The following is a 10,730-nucleotide window of genomic DNA, read 5'->3' on the forward strand; positions in this document are numbered from 1 at the left end:
AGTGAATTGGGGCAATTAGATTTCCATTCTCCCTTTGATACACATTCATAACTCCCAATTAGCATTAATGGCAGAATGAGAAGCAGTTCTCTTAATACTGGCTATCACACCGCTATTGCAAATACTGCGGTGGTTTTTCTTCTTAAAAGTAATTGCAGGATATGAGAGATTCAGAGAAATTTTTAGCTAGGCTAAAAATATCTTTAGGGGTAGGGCATCACTCCAAAGTAGCTTGCTCTGTATTGATGCAGGACGTGTTGGCGTTTACCTGTATTTTCAGAGAGCCTTCATGAACACACCTGCTGTACTTGTGTGCCTGCTGAATTGCAGTTTTTCTGTCTAATGACAGTGGGTCAGCTGGGGGTAGAAGGGTGCAAATAGTCCATGTTCATTTTAAGATTTTTTTTTTTTTTTTTTTTCCCCCCGCTTGAAGTTCTTTCCCTGAAATTTTTAAGTGAACTCCCGGGTTTCATCCCGATTTCTCTGCTTGTTCTTGAGCAAGCTGATGCTGTGGGAAATGGTTTGCAGAGACAACCCAGGAGTTCCCATGAGGTCTGAGCCGTTCGGTGCTTCTAAAGACGTTTCCTCTCCTGCCGCACTGATGGCTAGGAAAGTGAGGAAGATGATGCCAGGCACCTCTGAGGGATGTCCAAGGGATGTATTTGCGTACTGGGGGATGATGCAGTCATTGCAAGTAAAGAGTGAGAAAAAAGATGATGTAGAGGGTTGGCTGTACAGCTTGTCAGACCCACCGGTGGGTCACAGTGGAAAAGGAGGGTGCTTTACACGTACCCTGGCACCCAGTGAGATCTAATAGCAACGCTTTTGTTTTCTCGTAGCAGATCCTCCAAAGCATTACCAACCTCCATAAGCTGCTCAGTGCTTTGCAGGTAGGCTTGGCCATTCATCCCGCTTTTGCATCCCGCTTGCCCAAACTGCGCATCCCGCCAACCACCAGTAACAGTCACTCACGCTTCGCCCCCCATTTCCCCTTCCTCTTTGCCTGCCACGTCCCTGCATGGCTGAATACCTGCAGCCGGCTTGCAGGCAGCATTCCAGCAGGTCGTAGGAAAGAGCTGCTGCCCAAGTGAACCAGTGCTCGCCTGAATTTGGGAAGCTGCTGGGGGAGATGCTCTGCCAGCATCCTCTGGTAGCCCAGCTGTAAGGCTGAGCTGTGAATTTGGTGGGGGAAGAGGGGTTTTGATACAGCACCCTGAGATTTTCAGGGATGGAGGCTCTCTCTGTGGAGAGGGCGCTGCAGTGATTTATGCCCCCTTTCTCCTAGGGCGTCGTGCTGCAGCAGGACACCTACATTGAGGACCAGAAGTTGGCTCTGAGCGAGAGGGCTCTGACTCGAAGCTTTTTCCGACCAACCTCGCTGCTGGAGCAGGAGAAGCAGCGCAACCTGGAGAAGCAGCGTCAGGAGTTGGCTAACCTGAAGAAGCAGCAGACACAGCACCAGGAGGAGAGGCGGAGGAAAGAGAGGGAGTGGGAAGTCCGGGAGAAGGAGCTGGTGGAGCAGGAGGCCCACCTGGCCCAGCGAGAGGAGCAGGTCCAGCGAGGGTGGCAGGATCTTGAGCGGGAGCGAGAGGAGCTGCAAGTGAAGAAGGCCTCCTACCAGCTTGACCTGGAAAGGCTTCGCACGGCACAGAAGCAGCTGGAGAGGGAGAAGGCTCAGTTCAAGCAAGACATGGAGCGATTAGCTCAAATGCGGCAGGAGCCTGACCACAACCAGGTAAATGCTGCCAACGGCCAGGCTGCCGGGGAAGCTGTGCTCTGCAGGGAGCTCCTGGATGGCCCCTGGGACAGCTGCATGCCAGCAGTGATAGGCCTGGTCCTAGGCACGCAGGGCCTGGTATTTCTCACTCTTTCCTTGCACTTGATGTGCAGGGCTATGTTTTTTGCACCTCCACAGCTGCTGAGGCATTGCCAGTGTTGATGCAACATGGTGCATTCAGGATGGCTGGCCAGTCCTGAGCAGTAGATGATTACAACAGCCTGAGCCCTGCCTGCTTTTCTGTGCCACGTGTTGGTGGACAGCGGAGTGGAGGTGGCTGGCTTGAGATATCCTAGACAATCTAGGATATCCTGAGATATCCTAGACAATCTCAGGAGGTCAATGTTGCCTTTCACGGTGGCCTTCACCCCATGGGGGCTGGGCTCTGGGGAGCAGTCAGGCAGATGAGACGTCCTTCTCGGAAACAGCCTGAATGTTGTGGGTTACCTGCACTCTCCAGCTGTCACGAAAGCCACTTGCGAGGTTGATAACTGCAGGGAAAGGCCATTTGTAGGCTTACACCATCTCCAAAAGCATTCTCGATATCTAGCAAAGAGATGGGTGTTGTCCCTGTCCTAAAGAGACTGGACACCTGCAAGCTGGTCATGGCTCAGTGAGCAAATGTCCCTGGCTCTGCTGAAAGAGGCTTCTGGTGTCTGACTGCCCACAACCAGAAACAAGAGCCCCCACGCAGATCCTTCTCTGTGCATTTTTCAGCAAACTGGGGTTTATTTTTTTACAAGTGTGCAGCAGCATGGCTGAGGAGAGCAAGCATCCAGTGGCAAAAGATGAGCTGAATTTGAATCTTAAGCCCGTTGTTGATCGTTTGTTTTTTGTAAATCACTAATTCTGAATGTAATTTGCTTAGAGCTGTAGCAAAATTAGTTTATAAATGTTGGATTGTGGAATGGAAATGATTTTGGGTGCCTGAATGGACTAATTGCGGAGCTCAGCAGTGAGCTCTGAAAAGCAAATCATGAGAGGAGGGCTTGCTCCCTCCCACCCCGGTTCCTGATAAGGCCAGAAGTTTTCCCAGCACACAGTGAAGCTGTTCCAGCATCGAGCACACATAGACATGTGAGGGATACGGATGCTATGGGAGAGGCCGAGAGGTAAAATAACTGTGAGGCCTGGGGGATTGGGAGAAGGAAGCACCTTTTCAAGGCAGGGATCTTACTGACGTTTCAGAGCTATTAATAGAGGGTTCAGTGAGGCTTTGTTGAGCTGTTGTTTTGATCTTCCCTTTGAATGTGCGGGCTCAATTACATCCTGAGACAGCCGTTAGGAAAAAAAAAAAAATCAGGAAAAATGTTTTTGCTTTCATCTTTTGCTTGGGAAAGCTTCCTTTGACACGCGCCGCTCCAGTGCCGTGTGCTGGCGTTCCCCTGCCGGAGAGGCACGCTTCTCCTTGGCCTTCTGCCACCTTCTGTGTGTGTGAACGATGCAGGGTGAGTCTTGGTATCGAGATCTTAGAGAATATTTGCCCTTGGCTTGTTGATACATAGCATAGTACATGTAGGAGCAAAAGATACTGGAGCGTTACTCTTTATATGTCTCACTTCTTTGTCTTAGACAGAGAGGGCTGCTTCTCTCATTGCTTTGCCTGGATGGGGACCACTTTTAGCTGGTGAACGGGCTGGATGTTCACAAGAACAACCTCTGTCTCGCTGAGTGGTCTGGGACACACCTTTCCTGTCCAGGTTCTCTGCTAGCCTCTTTCATGCCCCAGTGAAACACTTTTTTTCCTTTTATAGGTTTCAAATCTACATGAGAAACTTGCAAGAGTCTCCTCCCAGTCCAGCATCGATGATTCCTCCAAGCAGAAGAGCCCTTCCCTTCCTAAACAAGGGCACTTCGATGCAGAACTGTCTGTCTCCCCCAAAAGGAACAGTCTTTCAAGGACACACAAAGAGAAAAGCACTTTCCATTTGCTTAGCACAACAAACCAGACTAACAAGGCAGCTGAGGAACAGCCCCAGATGCCTACCCGTCTCTTCAGTTTAGCCAAACCAAAGGAGAAGAAGGAAAAGAAGAAAAAGGGCAGGGGACATCGCTCTCAACAGTCTGGTGAGTGTCGGGGGAGGTCATAGGTGTGTTTTCAGGGTCAGTGAGCTGGCTTTTCTCTCCAGCCAGCAAACCTGTGGAAGCCACGAAATCTAGCCTTGAATGTGGATGGTAACACGGGGATGGAGAAGATGAGCTGTGATGAGCGGAGTTCCCAGCTTGAAGTGATCTTCTGTGGGCTTTTCTGCCTGTTCTGCGGCCCCTGGGGTTATCAGAGGGACACACTGCTCCCTGCTCCTCCCCTTCCCCATCCCATCCCGAGCAGCCTCCACAGGCTGGATTCTCCCTTTATTTTTCAGCTTGCTGTGCTTTGAGGAGGGAAACGTCCTGCTTCAGTGTATGTGCTTTCAGGAGCTGCTGCAGGGCTGCTCCTGGCTGTTGCAGCCCCTGCGGCATTGCTGTCTGCTTTTACTCTATTGTAGTTTGGAAGTGATACCGACAACCCTTCTGGTGGCCTCTCCCTTCCCCTCAAGCCGGTCTATCTTGTCTCTTGATCTGAAAAAAAAAAAAAAAATGCAAGTTTTTTTTCTCTGGTAGTTTCGCATCCCCTTAGGATTCAGTTCTGCACCTCAGACCTCTGACCCGCATGAAACTTGATCTCATGCCCTCAGATGACCGGCTTTATCCATATTAACTCACTGTTGTTTTCCAACTGGTGCACAGGAAAGCTCACCAATTACAAGATGGGATTTCATGGTAGCTCATCAGGGAACTGGATGGCTTTTAAGGTCTCCAGTGGATTTGGCAAACAGCGGGGTTTCCATGCACAGGGTGTCCTGCTCTGCCTGCTGTATTCCTGTATTCCCATAGTGATTCCCACCTGTGGTTTTTTTTTTTATTCCTACTGCAGATTCTCACTCATCAGAAGCACCTCCAGAGGGCGAGGAGATCTTCTGCTGAGCACAGACAGTTCCATTGGTCATTCTCAGCATTGGTACCGTGGACGCCTCCTTGCCCGCTCCACAGCACACTGCTGGTGCTGCATCTGACAAGCATCTGGAGGTTTTAAATAAAACATGTTATGAAGTCTGTTAAGTGGTGGGAAAGGGCCTCTCTCCTGTGGTTTTGCATGAATTCTCACCGCAGAGGCTGACTGCACGGCAAATAGTACCGTCTCTCTGTGCAAACCTTGGGTTAAATGGATTGGGATAGATGTTTTCTGTCTCTTCTTACTGCTAAAGGATGAGAGAACATAGCCTTAAGGGGTCTGTGCCTTCAAGTTCCCCTTTTCTGGGGAACATGACCAAAACCAAGCATTCAGCAAAAGATTAGGACTCTACAAATGGTGCATACACACTGGCATATATAGATATACTGTATATATACATATATGTATCTATGTATCCACTGGGATATGCTTACAGTCCGTACAGCCAAGCTTAGCTCGGCCCGTGGGGATAGAAGATGCCTGATGACTTTCAGGGTGCGTGTGGATATTGAGTATCTTGCCCTTACTGCTCCGATGGTAACACCATTGACTTGCACGCCCCTTTCGTGCTCACGGTGTATGGACGGTTTGGTTTCAGAGAGGTACCTTACACCAGGAAGCAGTAACAGCATTCAAAACAAAAATTCAGAGGGAAAAAATAAAATTTAAAGTAATTTTGAACGATTTCCGCAGGGTCGAGGATTTAAATGTCAAACTGTTTCCAGAATCCAGCAGAACGTCTTTGGGTATATTTAAAACAATGCAGAAAAGAGAAGTTTGGTAGGCTTGTAAGGCAACCCCAGGGAGCCAGAACAAACAGTGTTCAAGTGGGAACAACTCTAAACAATGTTTTTTTACACAATTTGTTTGAGCTCCAGCTCACTCCTTCCCCCCCTAAGTAAAGATTTTTTTTTTTTTTTGCCAGAATATAGTTCTCCAGTTGCATTTGACATCCCTTCATTACAGGCCTGATGGCTTGCTGAAGAGATGGCTGAAAATCTGCTTTTAGGGACCTTTGTTCTGTTATTTGTATTTTTCTTCCTCTACTTTTTGTGTTAACGGCGGGCTTCTGTTTCTCTGGATTCTGTCAGCTTCCCGTGCTCGTTTCTAAGGCAGAATGAGACAACGGCGATTTCAGAGTACTTCAGTGAGACGTTGCAGGTCAGGGGACTGAGTGCTGGGAGCAGAGCGAACTCCAAAGAGGCAGCTCCTAGTTCCTGTGCTTTATTAACCGTTTCTGGGGAGATAATACATTCGCATGGACAGAACCGCTGTGGAACAGGTCCGAAGGTCCAGCATGGCAGGTCCGTTTCCATCACCGTGGGCTGTAGGGCGGGAGTGTCCGTCCATCCCCGTGTTGCCGTCAGCAGAAGGGGAACATCTGAGGGTGGCTCTTGCTGTGCCGACTGTGAGGTGTCTGTACAGCTGTTGAATACAGGGATGTGTTTGGCGGGGGAAAAGAAATGCAGCAAGCCAAACTTTTCTCCAAAATTTTTGTTCTTCCAAACCCTCTCAGGGGAATTGCCCGAGTGGATTTGTAAATGGTTATGAGACACTATCAGCTTCAGAACGGTTCAAGGGTTTGCTCAGAGTTTGAAGCTGTCAAGTGCATTTCCTTTCCTACCAGTTTTTCTTAAAAAAAAATTATATCTTTCTTTTCTTGCACTATTGGTTGATTTCAGTTTGCTCTCTGGCTTCTCACGAGCGAGTCACCCACAGCAGTTTTCAGAGCTGGTGAGTGTCAGCATCAGTGGTGAGGTGGATGCTTAGACTGGTCTGGCTCAGTCGGTGCAGGAATCCTGAACTGCCTGCTTGCTTTTGAAGCTCTCTAAATTATTAAGACTCAAAAAAAAAAAAAAAAAAAAAAAAAAGGAAGAAAGGAAAAAGGCTTGAGGTTTATTTTTATTTTGCTTTTTTTAATATTATTTGGTGCTTGTTCTTTATTGCAAGCAGGGCTTGCAAAAAATATTTATCTTTCTGTTTATTTGAAAGAGTTCTTTTTTTAAAAGAAGTTTACTTGGTTTTATTTTTTTATTTTTTTTATTTTGCTTTTGTTTGGGGTTTTGAGGGGTGGTGGTTTTTTTTTTTCTTTCCCTTTTTTTTTTTTTTTCCTTACCAAGAGATTGGTAAAACAAATGTTCTTATCTCCCTGGTTCCTACAAAACCAGGGTTTGGGCAGTGCCGCTCAGCAGCCCGTGCCGTGCCCAGAGTTACAGGATTTCAAGTGAGAGCTTTCTTTAAGGCAGAGCATCTTTGGGCCAAAAAAAGTCTGGGAAAAGCAGCAGTGATTTCAGACAAGACTCCTCCTATCAGTTAGTTTCCTTGTTTAAATATTTCGTTTAGGTTTTCTCATACCTCTTGGAGGGGAAAGGAAAAAGCAAAACATGGAGCATCCTGCAGTGATGTGAAGGTCTGGTCGCTTGGCCAGGGAGATCTAGGCAGCTCTTCTGAACCTGAAAGGGGCTGGAGGAGGCATGTGCTGGTGTTGTGGTGTTATCTTTTCCATAAGAAAAACACCAATTTCATGAAATAACTTCTGCCCTGCTATTTGTACATCTGCGAAAATGAATGTGCCAAGCTGAAATTTTTGGAAACCAAAGCGGTTCATGGCTCATTCACTGTTGTGTAAACAGAGATCAGGTCCCCGCTATTTCTGAAAGTTCCCCTCAGTCTGCAATAGCCTTTGACAGTGTGAGTTTTTCTTTTCATCCCACTGTCTTTTTCCCCAATCCCAACACATCTTGAATTCAAGACACGAGAATGTTGCATGGCTCCGAGAAGGGCATCAAAAAGGTGCTCCCGTGACCCAGGGCAGCAGGGCTGAGTCTCTGCCTGGCTTCACCATCTCCTTGTGCAACTCAAAACGAGCATTCAGCGCCCTAAGTGAAAATAGCGTTTGCTAAGTGATCTCCTACGGTCCGCATGATTCCGTGTCAAAGAAACCATGGGCGTGAGTCAGAAATACACTGACCAGAAATATCAAAGCTGTTTGTGTCTTAAATTCTGGTGGACAGACCTTTGTCCCTGGAGGATGTACGTTACTGTATGATTCACTTTTTTGGAATGAAGCCTTTACTCCCACACTGTTTCCTCCTCCTTTCACCTTTAGGAAGGTGAGGGCTTGTTTTCATCCCTTTAGCCTTTTATTTTTCCCCTTCTCAGGTTTGCTTTGGAAAAGCCTGGCATAGGTTCCCAGAGTCGGGTTCCCACTCTGATCCCTGCAGGTTGCCTAGGGTTGTCTGTCCCAGCTTTACAGCACCAAAGCCTTTCCTCTTCCTGGCCTTAAAATTCCATTTGCTTCAGTTCCATGCCTGGCATCCATCCTGCAGTTGTTGAAAGCACATTATTTCTTCAGCCCAGCCTGATGCTGTGTCTGGTTCCCAGAGCCGGTCCCTTGATCCCATTTGGAGCACCCAAACCACCTGGTTTGCACTGGATTCCTGGGACACAGAGCAGGTTCAAAAATGTCTGTGCGAAGCCCCCGTATTGTTGGAGGGAGAAGAGGACCCAGCAAGGGCTCTCGGAGCTTTTTTTGTGACTGTTTCATGGAGGGGAAAAAAATCAGACTTTCTTTTCTGGGGCTTTTCATTGCCTGGTTTTATCACTGCCCAGCAGAAGGGGTTTCAGTGAGTGGGGAAGTGGGAGCACGGGCTCAGATGAAGTAGAAAAGTGGTCAGCGTTAGCTGGGGGTGCCAGAATACCCCAGAGAGAGAGAGAGTAGCTGTAGCAAACAGCGTGAGACTCGATGGAGTTGTGTGGGGTTGGCCTTAGCTTCTTTTAAATGAAGCGATCATCTCAACATGTAACTTGATGTCGGTTTGATGCCATAAAGCACTTTAAATGGAACTGGTCTTGTCCCTTTTCATTTTGGTTACGTGGAGACAATCAGCTTTGCCATTGCTCCCCCAAACCAGCATCCCCAGCAAAATCCAAGCGGCAAGTAGGCATGTTCCTGGTTTGGTTTGGTTTTACCCCGGGAGAGGAGGAAGGGCCAAGCTTTTTGTATTAATTTTAGGCCAAAGTAGGTGTGACTCTGACTACAGTCCCGCTGCAGACAGGGTGAGTGGCAGGACCAGACGGACTGGCTTCTGATGGCTCAGGTATGTCCCACAGGAGAGCTCATGCCGGCGCCACCATCACCTTCCTCACAGCGAGTACTGCTGCCGGTAGGGAAGCAGTCCCACCAGTGGTTTGCCCTCCACCACCTTTTCCTTGAAGAAACCCTGGGCAAAGGAGGTGTTGGGGGACACAACCGAGTAAGTGAAGTGAGGCCCTTTCCATGCACTAAGTTATTTACTGTCCAGGCCGTTGGGAGACCTCCCAGGTGCCGTCCCTGGGGCAGGAGCTCTCTGCACCGCTGAGGGTGGACAACTCTTTTCACTCTTGAAGTTTTGACCACTGCTGAGAAGCACAGTAATGCCATGAGCTTGTGCGGACTTGTACTGCCTTTCGAAGGCAAGAGCATCCATAGAGTCTGATGATCTTTGCACCTTCCTTGAGGCACAAGGATATCTCCGAGCTGTTGCTGAAACACCCAAATCCAGTCCTTCCAAATGCCGCTGAGTCAGATGAGGTTCATCAGGTGCCAAATCCCAAGGAAGCTGTCTAGGCTATCTGTGACACGGGGCAAGGGAGGACTGGGCAGGGGGCACAAGAGAATATCTGCTAAAATCCCACAAAACATTCCTTGTTAACCAGAACTCTGGAAATGACTCTGCCTGCTGGCCAGGTTTGGGAATTCAACATAATTTAAGGCACCCTTTAAAGAGAAAAAAACAAATCCTCCCCTGCTGCTCGTAACTCTTGCTTCGTTTGTCAGAAGGGGCAGCCATCAGTGACTAGTCCTTGACCGGGTGATGCAGCTAAGTTTTAACGGCAGGCGAGCTGAACTGGCCGAATCTCGTACACCTCGTGCTCTTGAGTGATGGGAAGCGTCACGCTGGCTCCCTTCCCACCTGCGTTTCCAGGGCTCCGTGCCCTTCCTTTCCACACGCATTTCACTGATGCTTTGCCCAAATATATTCAGCTTCCATTGCTTGGGGGGAGGGGGGAAGAGGATGACATCCACTGCTTTGCATACAGCTATAAGCTTCGTATGTATTTAAGCTGGCTATAGGTATCCATCCTTTCCATGCTCTAAAGTATTTTACTATTTCTTTATCGATATTAAACACTGACTCAAAAAAAAAAAAAAACATAAATAAAAATCTATGTCCAGTTCAGTTCGCCTACGGTTAAAGTTTAGCCTGGTGTTTGTTTTGTACTAATACGGAATGCACTTGAGTAATTCCCAGAGCATTGAGGAGGTGTATTGTAATAACCTGATATACCTCTGCTTTTGGTTTGTTTCTTAAAAAATAAAATAAAATAAAAATGCTTTGCATTTTCATGTTGAACCCATAAAAAAAAAAAAAACTTTAAAAAAAAAAAGTTGAAAAAAAGAATTTTTAAAAAAAGAGGGTAAAACCTAATTGCTGTATGTTAATTTGTAATTATGTAAAAAGTGAGCAGGTTATTGACTGTAAAATTCTTCAGTTTTTCTGTAACTTGCCAGAAACCATTAGGTTTTGTAACAAGCTTTTATTTATCTTCCTTTTTAGTTATCAGCATCAACCTCTTGTAAAGTCAGTTTTTCTCCAAATAAATTTGATTTTAAGTCTAAGATTTCTGCCCAATTTTGATTCCACACCTGTGGTGTTTCTGCTGTTGACTTGTTGCGCCGAGGCTGAACGAGCAGACGTTACCGTAACCTGTAATCAAATGCTTGTGTTGCCTTTATCATCTGGATTCCAGTCTGCACCCATTGGACTATAACTTATTTTCCTTCCCTTAGAAGATCTGCATTCAGCTGAAGGGCATATGGCCGTAATGATCTTCAGCTCCTTGGGGTTTCCACACACACCCCCCACCAAGGCTTTTCATCTTTTTACAAGAAGAGGAAATGTCACAGCCCTTCTCTCA

The 10,730-nt window shown here is 47.3% G+C and overlaps 1 protein-coding gene across 13 annotated transcripts in view; it reads left to right on the plus strand.

Moving 5' to 3' along the window:
- Positions 1–10,431, plus strand: part of AKAP13 (A-kinase anchoring protein 13) — a 104,177-nt gene extending 93,746 nt beyond the window's left edge. For 9 of the 13 annotated variants that reach the window (XM_054213435.1, XM_054213439.1, XM_054213441.1 and 6 more), the window contains 4 exons: positions 840–890; positions 1,286–1,735; positions 3,532–3,844; positions 4,692–10,431. In XM_054213435.1, the coding sequence (XP_054069410.1) occupies positions 840–890; positions 1,286–1,735; positions 3,532–3,844; positions 4,692–4,741 (864 nt within the window). In that variant the 3' untranslated portion in view covers positions 4,742–10,431. The remainder of the gene's footprint in view (positions 1–839; positions 891–1,285; positions 1,736–3,531; positions 3,845–4,691) is intronic. The other 4 variants (XM_054213436.1, XM_054213440.1, XM_054213438.1 and 1 more) reach the window with 2 other exon arrangements.
- The last annotated feature ends 299 nt before the right edge of the window (positions 10,432–10,730 follow it).

Source organism: Rissa tridactyla, chromosome 9 (assembly GCF_028500815.1).
Source record: "Rissa tridactyla isolate bRisTri1 chromosome 9, bRisTri1.patW.cur.20221130, whole genome shotgun sequence".
NCBI classification, from domain to species: Eukaryota; Metazoa; Chordata; class Aves; order Charadriiformes; family Laridae; genus Rissa; species Rissa tridactyla.